This window comes from Tripterygium wilfordii, chromosome 4, assembly GCF_013401445.1.
Source record: "Tripterygium wilfordii isolate XIE 37 chromosome 4, ASM1340144v1, whole genome shotgun sequence".
NCBI lineage: Eukaryota > Viridiplantae > Streptophyta > Magnoliopsida > Celastrales > Celastraceae > Tripterygium > Tripterygium wilfordii.
In genome coordinates this window covers 6714013-6735565 of record NC_052235.1, presented here as the reverse complement: position 1 = coordinate 6735565, position 21553 = coordinate 6714013, and the positions used below count along the sequence as shown (strand labels likewise).

Below are 21553 nucleotides of genomic sequence, written 5' to 3'. Positions count from 1 at the left end.
GAGGCAATAGATTTAACTATCCATTGAAGCATCATCGTTTTCACTAACCTCTTCTTGGGCAGCGGACTTCCACTCTTCTTCTTGGGCAGCAGACTTCCACTCTTGGGCCTGAACCCTGCGGCATCTGCGACTTCTGCCATGCGAGGGACCATATCCTCCATTTGTCTAGGGATTTTTGTTTGAAACAATCATGGGAGATATCTCTCTCTCTATTTATATATATAATGGAGATGTAAGAGCCGAGAGAGAGAGAACGCATTCTTCAAAACCAAGTGTAAAGCTATGTTTTAAAAATCGGATTTCGGATCGTACCGGTAAGTCATGGAAAACCGGTTCAACCGGTTTGATTTGATTAATTAAAATTTTTAATAATTAATAATAAATTATAAAAATACAGTAAAAATATTAGAAAAATTAGAAAAATACTATAAATTAAAATTCATCCAAATAAACTAATAACCACAATAATAACACTCTCAATCTCAAATTAAACATAATATTACCAAAGGTAATTTTCAATTAACAAACATTCTTATAAGAAAGTACAACATAACTATATAAATTATAAAAGTCCAAGTCCAACATAACCATTTAAATCTCAATTAGGTTCAACTTTTACTCTTTTTAAAAAAAATTTACTTTTTTTTCATATATTTTTTATTTTTTTTATCAAAAAGTTCTCAATTTTGAATTTTTCAAACCGGACAACCGATATTTATATCAAAAACCGGTCGATTGAACCGGTATTTGACCAAACCGATATTTTATCGATATTTTATTAAATCGTATGGATGATCCCTTCGATTTTTGGTTTAACCAACCGGTTCAATCGGTATTTTAAAGCACTGGTGTAAAGTGGGAAAGTTCTTGGGTGGTCATGGTAATGATTACTGACATATTATCTTCGGACGACATTTGATGGTTTTTTTTTATCATTAGAATACCATAGAAACACAATAAGAATAAAATGATTGAAAGATAATTATTGATTTAGTTGGGGGTAATTAAGACATATTATCATAAATATTATATTATCATTTTGTCTAATAACAAACCAAATATTATATTGTATAAGAAATATACTATACAATGCCTAATGCCATATTATTTTCTAAACTGAATATGATTAAATTATACATCAACTTATATTATGAATAACTTAAACATTGGATAGCAATATTATACCATTCTAAAGAAAGAGTTTAATTTTCATGGATTTTAGGGAGTTCTCATGAGTATAGTATTCGAGGATGTTTTTATGGAGAACTCATGCTTATGAGTATTTTAGATGTGTTCTCATGGATTTAATAATAAACCATGGAAGGGTGTGTTTGGTGTATTTTAGAGGATGTTTTCATGGTTTATGAATATTTTAGACAAAAATACCCTTAGTCAATCAATAACTTCAAATCTCATTAAACCACATTAAATAAAACACGTGCGACATTTTACATATTTATTAAACACATGAGAATTCATAGGAACAAAATTCTTATATCACTAAAAATCCATTAGTTAATTTTTTTTGTTTTTTTGATAACTAAGAACAACATAAGATAAAGTTAAATAAAGTTGTCGTAGGTAGCTGACATAAACCTAAACTCAATCCGTCAAACTCACGTGCACAACCATTATTTAAAACGCCTTAAAACACATACCATCAAAACACCATAAAATACATCTAAAAGAACTCCCAAGCACAACCTTGATCTGTCTAATTTGGTAAAGCAACCTTGTTATCTCTCTTCCATATGATCAATATGGTCTTCACTCGATCATTTTCCTTTCAAAAAGATTAAAGTAGCATATTTAATAAACTTTTACACTCAATCCGACATGTAATTGCAAAATGTAAATGGTATACAATATAAAGCTTCTTGGAGGTTTCCTGAAGAAGAATGGTTGTGATTTGTCAATTGTCATAATTGGGCTTTTCAGTTCTCACTCTGGACTCCATTTGTGTACGCGGCCCATCTTCAATTTGAGGCAGGTCTGGGCCTCCTTTGTATCCAAAACCCGACTCAAAAACCAACCGTGTTGTTCTTCCAGTCGCTTGAACTCGACAAAAGCTATAAACGGCGACGGTCTTGCAGGGTTCGAGGGCTAAGGATCAGGTTCTTTTGTTCTAAACCGACAAATGCGGCTCATCATATGTTCACAATTCTCAATCCACTGGGCTGCCTCTTAGCCCACAATATGTATAAAAGAATCTGATTCTCACCCACCTTGTATAACTTGTCTACGAAATGGTGTTGGGCAAAGCAGAATCGCTAGTCAGATTAATGGAGAAATGACAGGAGCTAATCTCGCAATTACTATTTTTATTACTCTACCAATTATTCAGTGCACCAAATATTTGGTGGACACACATTTTTGGTAAATTTTACTCCTTCCAACAGAAACTCTACTTTTTAGGTTGATACATATATATATATACATATAAAGTGACCCTTTTACTTTTATAGAGTCCTCCAACCTGCGGATTGTGATCTTGTACCATGGACGACGTTACATGTCAATAGAATAAGGATTTTTTTTTCACACAATGGGTTATGGCCTAATTTATTATTAGGTGGAAAACTTTTATGCACGTAGTGTTAAAAACATAAATCCCTCATTAGTGAGACAAATGTCTACTGAGTGATTTATATGGGTAAACCCACTTCCTTACAATTAACTACTCACTCCGTCCCATTTTAATTGTCTTCTATTCCTTTTTGGGATGTCCCAAAATGCATGCCCATTTCAATTAATTAAAACTAACTTCATTCATTTTTCTCATCTTACCCTTATTTACCCTTAAATTGAAAAGTTAATGGAGTGAATTCTCAAGAAGTCATTGACATCTTAATTGTCTACTATAAATGAGGGTATAAATGTCAAATTAAAAGGGAGTAATGCAATTTCTTACACTGTGTGTAAAATTGAAGGGGACAATTAAAATGAGACAGATGGAGTATGTCTTTTCCCAGGCTCAGTGGGTTGGGCTTCGGCCATTTGCTGGGCAAACGAGGAATAAACTCGTAAGGGTGATCTAATGTATCCATGAGAACCGAAACCCCAAAACAGATAATATGATTAGAATCCACGGGAACTGAAACCTCAAAGTAGATAAATATTTTAAGACAATATGATTGGTTGTATAGGGTGGGATGAGATTTCTAACATGATATTGGAGCGATTCGATTCGATCAACCACGAGAACCGAAACCCCAAAACAAATAAATTTTTAAAGACAATATGATTGGTTGTATGGTGTGGGATTTCTGACATGATATCATAGCAATTCGATCCGATTAATCCATAGGAATCGGAACTCTTAAGGCAGATTTTCTGTAATTTCAAGATAAATCTAAGATCTAACTATTAAAATCACTTGTTTTTACAATTACTAGTTTTAAAAAAAAAAAAAACTGAAAAAATGTTGCACAAAATTGTGCACCTCTTTCCAACTATAAAATGGTGAAATAAAAGAGCAGTTTGAACCAAATAAACCTCATCGAGATAGTAGAGTTTGGCAATGGCAACATGTCGAGCTCAGGGTGTAGCTTCAATTTTAGCCATCGGCACAGCAAATCCACCCAACTGTTTCTACCAGGCCGATTATCCTGACTTTTACTTTGGAATCACCCAAAGCGAACACATGACACAGTTGAAAGAAAAGTTCAAACGCATTTGTGCGTCAATTTATTTATTTGCAGCTTCTTTTTGTTTTCTGCATGATGATTTCCTAATCTGAATGAAGATTATGATTGATTGATGTGCTTGCAGGTGAAAAAACAACAATAATAAAACGTTACATGTACCTCAATGAAGATATTATCAGAGAGAACCCGAGCATAGCTACAAGCAACGCCCCATCCTTGGATTCGCGTCAAGAAATTCTAGTTCCTGAAGTACCAAAATTAGGAAAAGAAGCTGCAGTTAAAGCAATCAAAGAATGGGGGAAGCCAATCTCCAGAATCACACACCTTATTTTCTGCACTTCATCAGGAATAATCATGCCTGGTGCGGACTTTCGACTTACTCAACTCCTCGGGCTTAACCCATCGGTTAAACGGTTCATGTTGTATCAATCAGGCTGTTTTGCTGGTGCTGCCTCGCTTCGGCTAGCGAAGGACATTGCAGAAAACAATGTTGGTTCACGCATTCTTATCGTGTGCTCTGAAAACATGGTTACATCTTTTCATGCACCATCCGAGACCCATTTGGACATACTAGTGGGATCCGCTATATTTTCTGACGGGGCGGCCGCGGTGATTGTAGGTGCTGATCCTGTTCTTGACAGTGAGCATCCGTTGTTTGAACTTGTGTCCGCGTCACAGACAATTATCCCAGATTCGGAGGATGGGATAATAGGAGAAGTTCGTGAAATAGGGATGAAATATTACTTGTCTAAGGGGTTATCCGAAATCATCGCTCGTAAGATCCAGCAATGTATGGTTGAAAACTTTACTCCATTAGGCATCAATGATTGGAATTCATTGTTCTACATTGTGCACCCTGGAGGGCCAGCCGTTCTTAGAGTCGTGGAAGAGAATCTCGGCCTGAGCAAAGGAAAATTGAAGGCGAGTTGGCATGTGCTACAGGAGTATGGAAACATGTGGAGTGCCGGTGTGCTGTTTGTTCTTGATGAAATCAGGAAAAAATCAATGAAAGAAGGAAAGCCCACCACTGGAGAAGGGTTGAACTTGGGTGCTTTGTTCGGGTTCGGACCAGGTGTTACCGTAGAGACCGTTGTGCTGCGCAGCGTCGCCATTGATTCCCCTTTCTCGAGCATTGCATAGTATGGAATATTGTTCCGTGCACCTAATAAAATGCAGCAACTGAAATAAGAGAGATGCAGAAACTCTGTAAAAACAAAGTTTCACAAAACCTTTACTCTGTACCGTTGCCGTTAGAGATATCTGCACTGTTCTACTTCTACTGACAGGAATACTCCAGAGTTGGGGAGAACAAAGAAAATACATACATAACCCCTAAACAATATATAGACACATGGTGCAAAATCTGAAGCAGAAGGAAAAAAAGGAAAATGAGAAAGAAAAATATCTTTGGATTTCATTGTAAAAGATAACACATTCGTTAAAGTTTCTTTGTTCTACAACAAAATGGAGAACCATTAGCTTCCGATACCCCTTTGAATATTTGTATACAAATCGAACAAAATGTTAAAAGCCAACAATCAAAAAGAAAGTTTCTGCTAAAGTAATATTTTCCTAATCCCCTTGTCAAGGACAAAACTACACATCATTTATGTAGCACCAGCATTGGAAATATATAATGTTCAGATTTGCGCCTCCATCGAAGTCAATACACAGTCAGTAAAATCTACCAGAGTTCCAATCCATGTCAACAAAAGAAATCCTTGGTATTGGGAGGTGAATGTACATCATCAAAATCAATTAAAATACCATAGAATTTGAATCTTCATGGCTCTTAACTCTACATACGAACAGCAGGAACCTTTTCCTCATAATTCAGAGTATTGGCTGCGTTTAGAAGCATGTCCATTCCAACTCCACATTTATCCGATTCTGTTTGACCATTCTCACTTGGTTCATTTTCAGAATTCTCAAGTGCCATTTTACCCTCTTCATCCTTCGCCTTATTTTGAAGTTTCTCATATGCTCTTCTTACTCTGCGTATTTGCTGGATTTGAGAATGACATTTTACACAAAACCATTTCCCTTTTGGTATAGATGAGCGTGGAGGACTCATGCAATAAGTATGGTATGCTTCATCACAGGCATCACATAGAACAATCTGATCATCATCCTTATCAGTGAGGCAAATCCTACACAGACAAGAAGGGCAATACCAATGGGGACAGTGTGATTTCAACTGCTTGATTGTCAGACACCTCGTATGGTAATACTTATAGTCACACAAGGCATGATCACATATTCTGAACTCATCACCATTTTCTAACTTACTTCGACAAATTTTACATTCCTCGTTTCCTTTTAACTGTCGATGTCCATCCTCTGAGGTAACATTTGAATTCTCATCAAATTCCTTAAATCTCTGACTTCTCGGACTAATGTCATCAGCAACTTGATTAACTAAAGAAGCACTTAGCCTCTCACACAGTTCACAGTTCTCATGGGGGGATCCAATACCCTTTCCTGTGCAGACAGAGCAATACCAACTTTTTGGAGGAACCTCCTTGACAGCAGGCTCAATGCAGGAAACATGGTACATTTCCTCACATGAATCACATACTAAACAATCCCTCCCATCTGCGGTAGTCCCACAGAACCTACAAATGCAGACTTTGTATATAGCTTCTGTTTGCTCTAGTTTGGCACCAGACTTGCGAATCTGTTCGACAATGAAGAAAGAATATTTATGAGTTATGACCAGCTTAAACAATAACCAAGTAATATTTTATTTCTTAGAATGCATATGATAAAGAATCGAAAAGGATCGATGTATGCAGGGAATGGTTTCAAAATCTCTTACTCTAATTCTCATCAACTCTTGAGTAATTACTTTAAACATAGCCAACATGACTAGCTTAATATTTTAAAGTAGGATAATAGAAAGACTGATCTATTTCCTAATATTAAATATGGAAAAGCAACATACTAGAAGACCAAGGAAAGGAGCAGTGCAGAAGAAATGAGGGGGAAAAGGACTCTTAAACAAGGCTTCTAGACTAAATTTTACTCTCCAAAATCTATAATTTGGTCCAGATGTTAAGAGGCATCTGACAGACGAACTAACCTATTTGTAAGATGGTAGGGATGAATCTTTCGTGAAAACACCAAATACAGGCATACAGCCAATGCTATAAATATGAAAATTTATATAGCTGAATTATAAATATTCATTATAAACACTAGGAATGGCAGTATCAACCAACATCAACAATATCTTTGCAGAAAAAGTTAACTCAAGTCGAGAAACAAAATTTAAAAGGGAAGCAGCAGCGTTTTCCAATAAAATAGAAGCTACAGTTCTAGGGGTAGAAGTAGAACAGGTAAACAGTGATACTTGCAAGTTAAGTGCCTTACATGTTCATTGCAGTAAGCAACTGACAAATCTGAAAGGCTCTTTGCAAGAGAACTCATTTCAGTCCCAATCATCTCAAGTTGCCTCCATACCTGCAAAAGATATTCAAGTTTAAGATGTCTGATATGACAAACAAAAATTAGATTGCCCTCATCAAGCAGATACGTCCTGCAAAGAAAATGAACACCCGCCATTGTGCATAATAATAACTTAATTGTATAAATTTGATCGGTATTTGAGCTTGACATGAACACTGAAATACTTCAACATAGCATACAACAATCAACATGGTATATTACAATGTAAATAACTTAATATTAACAACAAGACTTTATGGCATATCTGCACAAGTGTTGCACTAAATCTAACATAAACAATACATCCTACAATGATATTACCATGTTCAGGCGAAAGAGTGGATAGTAGGACTCCAGAGTCACCAAATTAGTTGCAATAAGGTTTGATGAAAGTCTAATGATTCAATAATAGGAACTCAGATGAAAGGTTTTCACTTTCCAGCTATTATGTCAGGAGAAAAAGAGTAAATAAACATCAATTTCAAAGTATGATTCAGACCTTAATTGTATCATAATATTCTTCATTGCCACTTCCAATTTTCTTGCAAGTCACATAAGTAATATCAGAATGGAGTGATGCCTTCATTACCTTTCTTTCAAGTTTCAACACCAATGAGTAGGTATCATTGTGGTTTGATTTCTTCACCATGAAGGTCCACAATAGACATAACATCCGAGTAACAAGATGAAGACTCGGGTCAAAACAGAGGATAACAAACCGTAATATCATCTTTCACTGAAGGTAAAAGAGAATCATCCCAAGAAGAACTTTATCACTCCCAACTATCAGAAGTTCTATAATCAAGTAACTCACAGCCAGACACCGTTAATTGCATAACTTCTATTAGTTCCCCAAATATTGTTAGTCCTGCTATGTTCTGAAGTATTTAGACTATCTTCGTTCTCAATACATTTCTCACTCTTCAATCTATTATGAAACTTTTTAACTAACTGCCCAATTTGACATTGTTTATGCACTATCCCCCAAATCTACAACGAGATCATCCACATATTTAAAATTATTGGCCAGAATCTCAGTTAACAGAAAACACGCAGCCTGCAAGCAAACATACAAAGATGCATGCACACATGTATGCATATAATCAGACAGTTCAGACACAAGGTACAGGTTGCCCAATTCAAACACACAGCATTCTGCTACAAAAAATACTCTCCAGAAATTGTAAAAATCAGTGAACTAACCATTCGTACTTTCCATAGGCCTGAATGAATGACAATGAATTGGTGTATAATTTTGCGAAAATGACTAGCTAAAATATAAAAGAGAAAATAGCTTATCAAAATAAGACACCCATTGCATAAAATATCGTACATTAGAGCTATACTTTGAACAAATAAGTCACTAACAAAATGAAAGAATGAATGCAAATTACCTGCTGAACATCAACTGAGAAAAGCTCAGGTTTTTGCTCATAAGCTCCCTCCTTCATCCTTGAATTTATGAGGCTTAGATTAAAAAGACTATCCCCCTTCACTCCCTGAAAATTCTCAACCAGTAGCTTACAAAGTGAATTGAACTTTTCTGATACGAGGATATCAGAAAAAGCATTCATACACATCTCAGGGCATGAACGATGATCTATTGCATTTGTAGATCCGTTTGATAAAACACCAGTGTGCTCTTTAGCCACATATTGAGTTCCATTAGAAGTTGATCCCATTTGTGAAGATCTTTTAAGCCTACCTCCAGTACAAGTATCATATTCCTGTGTAATATATGGAAAGATAATTAAAGGAAATGAATTTACAGGAATGGTCACTAAAATGACTAAGGGGAACTTGCAATTTGATGAAAGCATAAACCTTAGCCATGGTTGCAGAATCTATTCCTTGGTGAAACGAAAGTGTATCTCTAATGCAATCCTGTACAGCACCGGTATCACGTAATGACTTATACATCTTCTGTAGTACTGGTACAGCATTCCTCCAATGACTCTGAGAACAACAATATGAATCATTTAAAAGGTATAAGTATTTGTCCCAGGAGGATAGAATTGCCCGTGTCATTTGTATATTTATGCCTAATATTTTGGTCGCAGTAACAGAAACAGATATAACATGGTAAGAGAATAAGTAAAAGGTTGAAAAGAAATATCATAATGACATTATTACTCTCATCAGGCAAATAGGTTTAATAAAATATACACAAGGGTCATCATCGTCTGAAGCAGAATATGGGAAACCATTGCAACAGAAACATTAGGAAGTTTCAAGCAGGGTACGGGAAAACATTACTTGCAACTCCCGATTGATAGTATATATAAAAGTCTCTAATCGTTCCATCAAATAGTCAAGTTTCTACATCTTTAGCTATCAATGGCTCTGATGGCTACTGAGTCCAAATATTTCCATTTAAAGTTTTAAACATAACATCTTGCTCCATAAAATAGGTTTTCAACTCTTTCAGAAAATTTTCGGAGGAAAGTTCACTGCCAGTAACAACGGAAGTAGAAAAAAAGACTTAAAGATGTTGGAGCCATGAAAACAAGCCTAAGATTCTCTCTTGATTCCAAGCATTCATGAAGCCGAGTTCTAAACTGAATTTGGCTAACAAGTAATTTTCTCTTGGGGCTCGTGAATAAGAGAATTTGGGCTTGCAAATATTGAAGAACAGATGTTGGCTTGGGGAGCCAACTTTGATTGAGATTGATGGGAAAACAGGATGTGATGTAATCAGAACGTTTGTCGGAATTAATTGGCAGAAAGGGAATATAATTTTTACGGTAGAGTTCTAGTGGTGCAACATAAAGTCACATGTTCAATTCCAAGAAATACCTCTATACATATTATTTGGAGGTAAGGTCAGCATACATTTTGTCTGTTCCGGACTCTGCCTACTGCAGGATCTTTGTGCATGGGCGTTGTCTACCTTTTTTATTGTTTTGAATCCAACAGCAAGAAAAAAATGGATAATCAATTGATATAAGATTAAGATTTAGCTCAAGGTTTGATTAAGATTGCAAACTCGAAAAGGCCATAACTTAGCAATATAAATGGTAACAATGAAGAAAGAATGCAGGAAGGAAGAAGGAAGAAAAGAACCTTATGCACCAAACCTCTAAACTCAAACAAAAATAGCCATTTGTTGTTCTCCAAGCTTATAACCAATGGAATAGAAAAGTAAAATTTATAGGTTTTCATAATGGAGCATAATTAAAGACACTCAACTTAAAGCAACAAACTAAAATTCATATATAAATGCAAGATTGGTAAACAAGTTTCATACGACAATCCAAAGCAATACTTAAGTCCCATTGTAGGAAAACAAAAACTACCAAACAACCTTTACTTAATAGTACATAACAATGAAGACAAGTAAACCAACCATGCCTCAAGACCCAAATAAAAACCAATGATATATCATTTCAGCCACAATTCCACACCATAATTGATTCGATTTTACACCTTGAAGTTTTAAACCAACAACAATAAAACAAAAAATGCAAATAAAATTCATGGACTGACTGGAACTATAAGTAAATATAGTCTACTTCTGAATGAATGAATACCTGGTCAGCAAATTGACTAGCAGCCTCAGCCAAAGCTGTCCTGCCCTCTGGGAGTTTGCTCCCTGAATTCGACTTTCCATGTCTTCGCCTCTTATAAGTTAGAAATACATCACTTGCACCCGAACTCCCATCACCGGCATCATGCCCAAACCCATTGTTTGTGGCTTCACGCTTTAACTGTACTCCATCAACGCAATGCTTACCATCCTCCCCACTTGTACCCCCATCAACATCCATCTCTCCACACACACAAAAAATCCCTAGCTTTCAAACTAGGGTTTGATTTAGACACCCACCTCAGAGTTTCAAAGCATACACTAATTCTGTAATACACACTTCATCAAATTAACATAAATAGAAAAGAAACAAAAAATTAATTCGAGCCACCAGAGTCAATGAAAACCAAAGACGCAAGTCCAAAAGAAAAGGGGAATAGTGGGTGGGGGGGGGGGGAACGAAAGAAAGAAAAAGAAAAGGAGAGCACATTTAACAGAGAATCTTTTATAGTACCCATTGTTTCCAGTTTCTCGTGCTAAATTATGGAAAAGTAATCAAATGAGACGTCACAGAGCTTAAAGTCTTAACTTCATGATCCAAGAAAACGAAACGAAAAATAACAAGATTCAGTCCCGTCTCACTTTTCATTCTAAATTTCTCTCCTAAATCTTCACAGTAGCCATAAAAGAAGCGAACTAAGCGGAGTAGAGAGAGATAAGCATACCAGGCAGAGATTTTCAGGCCCTGGAAGTCGAACCCTAAAAACCCTGAGAAGGAAAGAAAGTCTCGTTCAGTCCATCAGAGAGAGAGAGAGACTTGCCTCCGCGGATGGTCTTATCCTTGTCATTTTAAATTTCTAAGTAAACTTCCCGTTTTACCCCTCTCTCTTCTCGCTTCATTTTTTTTAACCCCCCCTTTTTATTTTATTTTTTTATGTTTGTGTAAAAATACAGTATTTATCTACTTTCTGCATATTTAATTAAAAAAACGTTATAAACCCCAAAATATAACATCACATTTTACACACAATTTATTCCATTTAAACACTTCACATTGATTGGGGCGAAATGAATGTGATATATAGGGGGTTTCAACTTTCAAGCATTATTTATTTAACTAAGTGATAGTTAAATATTTATCCTAATTAAGAGATTCATACAACATGGAAGATGACCGGGTGCGGACAGTGACAAATAAAATAAATTAATTTCCACTGTTAATAATGAATTTTATGTAAACAAAAAGAATGAGAAGGACATCATTTTAGACAACATATATACTATCATTTAATACAATATTTTAAAACCAACATATATGTTAAATCTCAAATGATTTACTTACTTGCCTTTCAAAAAAAAAAAATGATTTACTTACTTACACGTTTGTAGTGCCATTTTTTTCATGACCGTGGTTAGATTGAGTCCAATGGGGCTCTTTTTTTTTAAAAAACAAAGAGCTCATTTTTTTTTTCAATTTTTGCAAAGTATATATTTTAAAAAATATGAAAAAATCATCGATAAACCTCTTTGATCATTGGTATTTTTGGTGTATTCCGACGACATTTATTTGATTCATAGTGATGAGACTCCTAAATTTGGGAGAGATCGTCCCCCTCTTGTTGAAGGAAAAGCCAAATTCATTGATTTAAGAACTATGTAGTTTTTTTTTTTTTTACAATCTATGTAACACAACGTAATCCAATGGAGTACGGTGTCGGTCGACGATTGTTCGATTTAATATGGTGTAGTCTAACCGTTTGGGAGTGTCCGATGATGACTGTTGTTTATATTTTTTTATTTTAATTCTCTTGTAATTCTATTTTTATAGTGGTCCGAGTGTTTTGGGGTCATGTATTATTTTTTCCATTATGATGTAATAAAAATATTTCGATCTTCATGAGCCTTTTAGAAAGAAAGAAAATAAAAGAAGATGTTAAGCAATTTGCATTCCAACGATTCAAAATAGATCAAATTTGTTAAGTATTTTTCTTGTTGAATTGAATTCTTGATTAGTAAGGGAATTCACCAGTAAATACAAAATCATACAAAAAATTTTGTTTATGACTTTTTTGTTTGAATTTTTAGAACCTCTGTAATTAGATAACGGAATTGACCAGTCGGGCGAAAAGAAATGCTATCACGCCGGTCTCCGTCGAGTCGGGTCGAACCGCAGAGCAAGACGGTGGGGGAGAGGAGGATGAAGTGCGTATCGTGCAGAGAGGAGTACGGGGCACACGACGCCGGCACGTGCAAGGAGTGTTACGAGGAAGCGAGCGAGACGGAGGAGGAGCTGAAACAGGAGATCGATGATCTCAAGGCCAAAGTGGCCTTCTTGCGCTTCGATAACCACCACCATAAGCCTTCGTTTACCGATGTCGTTTTGGTCGCCTCCGATGACTCCTCCACCAGTGTTCCCGTGTCCGTCCCGGCTCACAAGGCCGTCTTGGTCAGTACCCACCCGCTTCGCCAATTTTTGTGTTGCACGAGCTTATACAGTAACAGAATCAAGCATAATCTGACGAAATCGTGATAAATAATTGTTGAAGTATAGATTTTTTATTCGCAGTTGAACTATTTCTACTGTTGATTGGATAACTTTCAATGGCATATCAGTGTTCTACTGATGAGCGTAGAATAATGTATTACCCTAACAAGAATTCAAATTCAACTGCTGCATTAAAATGATATCCAATGAATTGAAACTGTTTTGGGCTTGCTAATTTGTTTGTTTACTGATATATATTCTTTGGAAACAATATTCTTTTGGTTGGTCTTGTTTACTTGTTCTGGCTTTTGGTGTCTGGTTTTTGTGGAACTCATTTGTGTAGATTTTGGTTTTTATGAGGAGTACTGGCTTGATCTTATAGTTGATCTGACTTCCAACTTATATTAACTTCTTTTTTTTTTTTTCATTTGCATGCATCAAGTGACCATCTTTTGAATCACCTGCTCTGTTGAAATGCTGAAAAGTATATGTGGCATTAACATCATATCTGGGTTTGTCTCGATCTCGAAAGCATTTTGGACAAGAATGTATACATCCTAGATGCATTATATATATATATATGTATGTATGTATGTATGTATGTATGTATATCTATCTCCATTTGTATTAGAGGAGAGCATTGTGTTTGAGTGATCTCATTCGTATTGTACTGTGTGGTCTGAGGTGAACTTGAGTTTCAGAAATCTTGAAATGGATCTAAGCGATTGTAGGTCGGTGTGTTCTAATCTATGCATAGATAATGTAGTTCTGGGAAATTTATCTTTGTTTTAGCATCTAATTGTTTTCCTATGTAATCAGATGAGCCGTTCCCCAGTATTTAAAGCAATGCTTGAAACCGAGATGGAGGGAAGCCGGAGTGGCACGATTAAGATTAGTGGAATGTCTTATGATGCGCTTCGTGCATTTGTGAATTACTTGTACACTGCCGAAGCAGGCCTTGATGAGCAGACAGCCTATGACATATTCGTGTTGGCGGAAAAATACCAAGTGAAGCATCTCAAGGCTTATTGTGAGAAGTTCCTTGTATCCAAATTGAATTGGGACAATTCAGTGAGGAGTTATGCCTTTGCGCAGCAGCACAACGCGAAGCTTGTGCTTGATGCTGCATTGTCGATGATCACCGATGATATGGTCAAGCTTACGAAGAGAGAAGAGTATGTGGAGCTTGTGGAGAAGGATCCCCGGCTTGTGGTGAAAATCTATGAAGCCTATCTCGCCAAACAATTCAATACTGCCGCACACATGGATTCTTCCTCAAAGTCAGTAGGATAGTATGTCTTTTTATCAATTTAGAAGATGAGTTCTTGATCATCTTTCTGTGCTGAAAGGAAAACATTGGACTTGGATGAAATCATCTTCTCTCGGAACAGTTCTTGGCTATTTGTTGATGTCAATATTAAGTCATTTGGCCAAACAAAGATCTTAAAGAAACAATTTTTTTCAAAATTATTGTCAGTAAAATATTGGATTTATGGAGACTAAAAAACAGAACACAATTCTTCCCGTCGAGTATGAAATCTATTTCAAAAATACTGGATTTATGGAGAATCTTATCAATGTATATATTTTATTCCCAGTGATTTCTAGAATGTTTCAGAGAGCTCTCAAAATATACAGACAGAAATTTTAGATCTTGTGGTCCAGGTACCTATGAAGTTCTGATATTTTTGGAATTCACTAGTAAGTACTAGAAGGAACAATATTTTTTTCCTTTCAAAAGACAGAAAAAGAAAAGAAGGGAAAACCCAGTGACACAAAAGCTGAGTTTTGCAACAGAAACAGAGGAGTATCAACCAGGACTGATGATAATCTTGCAAAACAGAAACAGAGGAGTTTCAACCAGGACTGATGATAATCTTGATAATAGGTAAAATCAATCCTAAGTACATGAAACTTGATGAGTATAATGATCATGAACATCAATACTACATATGGTATTAATCAAGCACAAGGTGTAATTAAGCTGACCATTATATATACATTTCAATCAAGAAAAGGTGTGCAACATCATGTTCTTGAATTCCTCAAAATCAATAACACCATCAGAATTGGTATCATATTCACAAATCATACTCCTACAATCCTTCCCACTCTCTTCATCCCACAATCCCAATCTTGACAGCACGTTTTCTAGTTCATCGCTGGAGATGAATCCGTCGCCGTTCAAATCGAATACCTTGAATGCCTTCAAAAGATCACCTTCTTCTTCCTTCTCCTCCTCTGCCTCAACTGTTTCAGTATTCTTACATAAAGAGTCGTAGAAGAACAAGAATTCATCCCAGTTGAGGCTTGTCTTTCCAACAATCGACTCCAGCTCTTGAACCCTGAATTGCACTCCGATTCTCTCCAAAACCCAATTCAGCTCCTCAAGACTCACGAGCCCATCACTGTTTTTGTCAAGCTTTCTGAAAATCCTCTGCAAGTCATTTGGGTTTAGTGTAGAACACATATTGGAAGAAGTCACAGAGAAGAAAAAAAATGCAATGATGATTGACAAAAAGAAACTCTCTGGATTGTGGTATGTCAGGCTGACCAAATAAACCGTGTTGGGTGGGAATTTAAAGGTATGAGGGAAGGTACTGTGAAATTCCTAGAGGAGACCTGGACATACATATGATAGTCTTGCTAAGGGAATTTTTGGATATGAATTTTCAAATTCACAAAATTATCTATGGACTCCACATCTGACTACCACGTCTCTTTCATTTCTTTCTAAATGACAATAGATTTTGTTTTCGTAAGGGATCTCCTTCCCAACATGTTCACCAAATAGTTGGGTCAATTTTAAATTAGGACCGTCAACTCATTTCACTCCCCATGGACGATAGAAAAGACCAAATTGAAACCCGTGTGATAAATAACGTTGAAATTGATGGTCGTAGGAGTTGAAATTGTGACCTCCCGAATTTGTAAGGAATTATCATAGTCAATTTCGCCATCTCAATCCTAAATCACAATAGATTATTGTCTATGGTAGGCAAAATTGAACTATTTGGGGAGGAAAATGAGTAGAAGTCGCAATTCCCCAAAAAGCATAAGTTTTATAATGTAATGAAATTTATTGCTTAACGTTTCTGGTTGCATATGGTTTTTAACAAGAGAGATTGTTAAAAGAGGGTTCACACGTCTGATACACGGGTTTGTGCCTTTTTGCAAGAAGAGAGGAATATCCTCAATTTGGCATTTTTTGGATGAACTGGTGCCCAAGTAAACCAGGGAAAAAAAAAAGAGAAAAGAAATTGTGGTCTCTAGTGACGCAAACAGAAACAATAACGAATCAAACCAACGTTTGATCAAGAAAAAATAATGCTAAATCTACTAGAAAATGAGAGGAAACTCTCTAGGATATCATGACTGTAGGAGCAGATTTCTACAATCATTAAAAGGTCAACTTCTCTTCTTGTGGGGTCCGTTTGCAGTTTTGAATCCTGCAATTTCACAACAAGGCAAACCGTGAAAACTCCTTAACCGGCTTAGGGGGTGCCGGTCGTGGAGGCTCCGACGATCAAGTTAGTACTTGTCGGAGATGGAAGACCAGCTATGGTTTTCGTGTTTTGTCTGAGTGGATTGTTTTGTGAGGGGTTGGTTAAACTGTTCTTTAGTTTCTTTGGTAGCAAAAAACGTTCCTCTCCTTCAAAGGAAAAAGGGAGGGGTATTAATAAAAGGACCAAGATCAACCTCGAGATTTGTGTGTACATTCCAGTTGTTTCATTGGACCAAATTGTACAAAAGGAAATATATGAAAGGTCCAATATCACGGCTGTGTCAGGATCCGACAGATGTCAGGAAGGAAGATACAGTACCAATATGGAATGATGAAAACAAGTGTTGACGAAAGTATGGATAGAATTGTAGGCGGTACTTAATGAGCAAATACGTATATAAAAGGAAACCATACCTAGGCACGTGAGCCTGTCATACCGTAAATATTGGCTGTAGGCTAGATGTGATAGGAGCTGCTTTACAGCTAGATCAGCTCACGAGGAGACGTTTGTCCGAGCCAGCGCTACAGTATTAGCGTCTACACACGGTCGCCAACACATGGATGTATTGAAACTTGATATCACTTTATTAGGTGGTAGTTACAGTAAATATAAGAGATCAGACAGACTGTACAATCCCTGCAAACAGATGTCAGGGAACATGGGGGTCTTGATGGTAGGTAGCTGTTGTGCTTACTTCAATAATGACGTATAAATAGTATGTGGGCCACAAGATGGGCCTTAGGTCTTGGGCCTAGCTAAGATGTTTAGACCCATGGACCAAAATAGTCCAATTAACTTTGTTGTTATATGATCATGTAGGGCCGTACCTAGGGGTGAATATCGGGCCGGGTTCCGGGTTATCGGATCGGGTCTGACCCGACCCGGTATTTTTTGTAGGGGATGAACCCGGTCCGATAACCCTGTTAAAAATAATCGGGCTACCGGGTTATCGGGCCATCGGGTTACCGGGTTATCGGGTCGGGTTACCGGGTCACCCGGTGACCCGGATTGATTTAAGAGGTAGGCCCAGCCCAACACATATTATGATGTATTGATTAATGCTTAAGTTATCAAAGAAACAAAGACTAAAGCAAATCTGCAGTATTGCCAATAGAAATAACCTGGACAATGGACAACCATACATATAATTCATAAATGCATAATTATAAAAAGCTAGTGAACATCAAATATTCAAATCTATTCAAAGCCTCATCAGTTCATCACAATTATTCCATACACAATTACACATTGCCCCAAATGGTAATTGCAAATAGCAAAATACTAACAGTGGTACCACAAGTCCATCTGTGTCATCCTTCCACACCAAGAAAATGACTAAATGCAACCTAAGTGTAAGGGCACCTCACCCCAACAATCACAAAACACGAAAGGTTGTTCAAGCCAATGCTCATACAACAATTTCTCAGAACCCCATCAAAAATTATATAGCACTATAAACCAAACCAGCAAGCCAATCTGAGAATGCATGTTGATGATTCAAGAATACATCAGTACAATATCAATATCAATGATTCAATATGCAGCAAACCATTAAAACTTAAGAGTTTAAAACATTCAGCCATTAAAACAAAAAAAATCCATTAAAAGTTTAACACATTCAGCCATTCAACAAAAAAAAAACATAAACTTCCTTAATACAAAGCTTTGGCACCAACATTCTTCATCTTTGCTTCTTTATGATCCATGTGTTCCAACTTTCCATGATGCAACTATACGATATTCAATATAAATGAAAAATCATAAAACAGTTAGGTCCATGTAATATACCATGTCCAGGCAATCAAAAACTACTATACAGAATACACCATAATATTTGTAATTCTCTAATTCTCACATACCTATATACCATGTCTTCAATTAAGTTTTCCGTACAACAATAGGTCCAGGCCCTCCATCCTGTCCAGCTCCACCATCCAATTCTAAAACAAGGTTCAATATTAAGAAGATTTGGTTAAGAACAAACAATCTAAAGCTTATAAGATACATTAACTTATGAAATTCAAAGGAATCAATGGTATGTGTACCTTCTTCAGCAGCCCTCTCCAATTCTTGAGCTTCTTCGTCATCCAGAATCATCTCATCGGCATCGATCGTAATGGCATTTTTAATCCAACTCTGTGTGCATAACAATGCCTCAACAGTTCTTGGCAGCAAAGAACTACGTCGGGCAGTTATCACACGACCACCAGTGCTGAAAGCAGATTCCGACGCAACAGTGGAAGCAGGGATAGAAAAAATATCACGTGCAATTGATGCAAGAATCGGAAATCTGCCTTCCATAACTTTCCAAAAATTCAATAAATCAAAATCATCCAGTGGTATCTCGCATTCATCAGCCAGGTACTTATCTAACTCAGATTTAGAAAGAGAAGTGACATACTCTGTGCGATCACCAACTACATCCCACGCGTTTGAAACCCGCGTGCTTGATGTAGTAGACGACGAACTTGTGTCATTTCTTCCAGATACTTGTGAAACACGTGATTGTGATCGAGGAGCTCCTAAAATTGAATGATATTCCTCATATAAGTCTTTCAATAATTTTTTTGTCCCCTCAAACAATTCGTTACTAGTTTTCTCATCAAACGCTATCTGTAAAAAGCGTTTGAAAATATCCAACTTACTCCTTGGATCAAGCACCAACGCAACATAAACTAACATATTCACCTTTGAAATGTTTCCAAAATATTGTTCATATTTAACCAGCATCTCTCCCGCTATCTCTGAAATCACTTTGTAGCTGTCAATTTGAGCACTTTTCAAGTGATCTCGAATTGCTTGGAACTGAAAAAAATAACTATTGATAGTGACATAAGAACTCCCCGATAGTGCTGTAGTGGCATCATAAAAAGGTTTCAAGAAAGGGATTATTTTGCGAGCAGTCATCCAATCATTAAAGGTTGGAGAACCAACAACATTATCACTTGGGAAAGAGTTTCGGTAACCCAAATCTTCATCATGTAAGCGGTCAAACACAAGCTCATACTCCACGGCAACCTCCAACATCAAATAAGTAGAGTTCCATCTTGTAGCCACATCAAGGCACAAAGATTTAGTACAAGTAACTCCAACTTCTTTCGTACACTCCAAGAACTTGGAAAGCCTCTTAGGAGACGATCTCACATATTTCACCGCATTTCTAATTCTTTCAACTGAAATAATACACTTTTGTAATCCAAATTTCACGATGATATTCAATATATGAGCGAAACATCGTACATGTAAATAATTCCCACCCAACACATGCTTACACCCATATTTTTTCATCCATTCCACCGCACCTTCATTGGCAGAAGCATTATCAACAGTAATGCACATAATCTTTTCTATCCCCCACTCTTTAGTAACCTTCTCAAGTTGTTTCCCAATGCCCTCACCCTTGTGGTCCTCAACCATACAAAAGCTAATGATCCTCTTGTGCAACTTCCAACTTTTGTCAATAAAGTGCGCTGTTATGCACATGTAGCTTGAATTATTTAAAGAAGTCCACATATCTGTGGTAAGACTTACTCGACCAATGGAACCTTTCAAAGCCTCTTTCAACTTCTCCTTCTGAGCATTATATATCTTGAAGATGTGTCTGGCAACTGTGATACGTGACGGTACCGCATATCGTGGCTCCATAACCTTACAAAATTCTTTGAATTTCTGACTTTCAACAATTCTGAAGGGTAGCTCTTCACAAATAATCCACTCAATGAGAGCGGCACGAATCATATTTGCATCAAATTTGTGAAGCCTCATTTCGTTGCTTGTACTATCACCATCATGAGATATGGTGTAGTTGTCCATTGGACCTTTTTGAGACTGTAAGGCTTTGCACTTCTTGACATGCATCTTCAAATTCTTCGTTCCATGTTTGTTTGGATCAGCCATGTACTTTGCACCACAATGCTTGCACTTAGCTTGTAGGTCCTGCCCTTCAATCACTATTCTATCATAATGCGCCCACGCTTCTGATCTCTCCTTTCTTTTTTTAGGTTTCGTGGCTGTTGAAGATGCACCACTAGTTTGATGACTCGGAGGTGTAAGCTCCTCTTCGGAAGAATGTGAATTGTTTACTTCTTCTACTTCTTCCATAGGAGGAGGTACTACTATCGGTGGTGGAGGACCCATAGTCTTTCTTTTAGTTCTAGCCATCTGCATTAACATCATGAAAAACACAATTAGTTCTTAAGAGTATTTAAAAGAAAAATATAATGCAAATTTTACTACTATCGCATGCCCAACAAATTATCGGACAAAATAGAACAAATATTGATGTGCTTGATTCAAAATTACTACAACAAGTCTACAGATTCAAAACTACTAGAACAAATAATCACACTAGAATAACAAATAATCACACTATAATAAATTAGTACAACAGTCTCAAACTGTGTGCTACAATGTATCAAAAAAAATATAATGCAAATTTTACTTCCTTAAGAACAAATAATAATCAATTAGGTTTCAAATTTTCAAAGTTCAACACCCTAAAAAAATTCAGAAGCTCAAACAAGAGGACCTGAGATTATTTGATCTCAGTTCTATTCGATGCACTTAGATTCTAATGAAAACAACTCCTACAAGTTGTAAATCCAAACAACCACGCACCTAGACAGTAAACACAATCTTTTTGAATGCAAGCACCTAAATACAATCAAACTCCATATCAGAAGCACAACAAAGTAACCCAACCCATCTAAATTTCTAATCAATAATCATACACAATTTTACTGAAACACATCCAACTCCTAGTACAGGATAAAACAAGGTGATTTCAATGCGATTATTGTACAGAATGATATTTGCTTCATTTGAAGGGTTTTGCTCAAAAAACCCAGAAAGCACACTAAATTTAGAAAACAATCGGAACATAAGAACCAAAAGTCCTGAATCAAATGAGAACGAATAACACGAACATAATTACTAACCTTAC

General features: G+C 36.5%; 4 protein-coding genes across 5 annotated transcripts; 2 read left to right on the top strand and 2 right to left on the bottom strand.

Annotated features, from left to right (window-relative positions):
* The first annotated feature begins 3466 nt into the window (after positions 1-3466).
* LOC119997372 (chalcone synthase-like) lies at positions 3467-4941 on the top strand. Its single transcript, XM_038844329.1, has 2 exons — positions 3467-3677; positions 3772-4941. The coding sequence occupies exons 1-2, from the start codon at positions 3521-3523 to the stop codon at positions 4785-4787; spliced, it is 1173 nt and encodes a 390-aa protein (XP_038700257.1). The 5' UTR covers positions 3467-3520; the 3' UTR covers positions 4788-4941.
* A 118-nt stretch (positions 4942-5059) lies between these two features.
* Positions 5060-11470, bottom strand: LOC119997371 (PHD finger protein EHD3-like). 2 transcript variants are annotated; one of them, XM_038844326.1, is made up of 6 exons: positions 11346-11470; positions 10625-10947; positions 8919-9050; positions 8489-8821; positions 7020-7109; positions 5060-6324 (listed from the first exon to the last, which is right to left on the bottom strand). In XM_038844326.1, the coding sequence occupies exons 2-6, from the start codon at positions 10859-10861 to the stop codon at positions 5446-5448; spliced, it is 1671 nt and encodes a 556-aa protein (XP_038700254.1). In that variant the 5' UTR covers positions 10862-10947; positions 11346-11470; the 3' UTR covers positions 5060-5445. The 2 variants fall into 2 exon arrangements, with proteins under 2 accessions (XP_038700254.1, XP_038700255.1); XM_038844327.1 differs by having other exon boundaries at positions 10625-10959; positions 11346-11412.
* A 1147-nt stretch (positions 11471-12617) lies between these two features.
* LOC119996018 (BTB/POZ domain-containing protein At4g08455-like) lies at positions 12618-14629 on the top strand. The gene is made up of 2 exons (XM_038842515.1): positions 12618-13066; positions 13925-14629. Exons 1-2 carry the CDS (start codon positions 12752-12754, stop codon positions 14396-14398), a joined length of 789 nt encoding a protein of 262 aa, XP_038698443.1. The 5' UTR covers positions 12618-12751; the 3' UTR covers positions 14399-14629.
* A 330-nt stretch (positions 14630-14959) lies between these two features.
* Positions 14960-15815, bottom strand: LOC119996019 (probable calcium-binding protein CML44). The gene has a single exon (XM_038842516.1). It carries the CDS (start codon positions 15573-15575, stop codon positions 15114-15116), a length of 462 nt encoding a protein of 153 aa, XP_038698444.1. The 5' UTR covers positions 15576-15815; the 3' UTR covers positions 14960-15113.
* Between the last annotated feature and the right edge of the window lie 5738 nt (positions 15816-21553).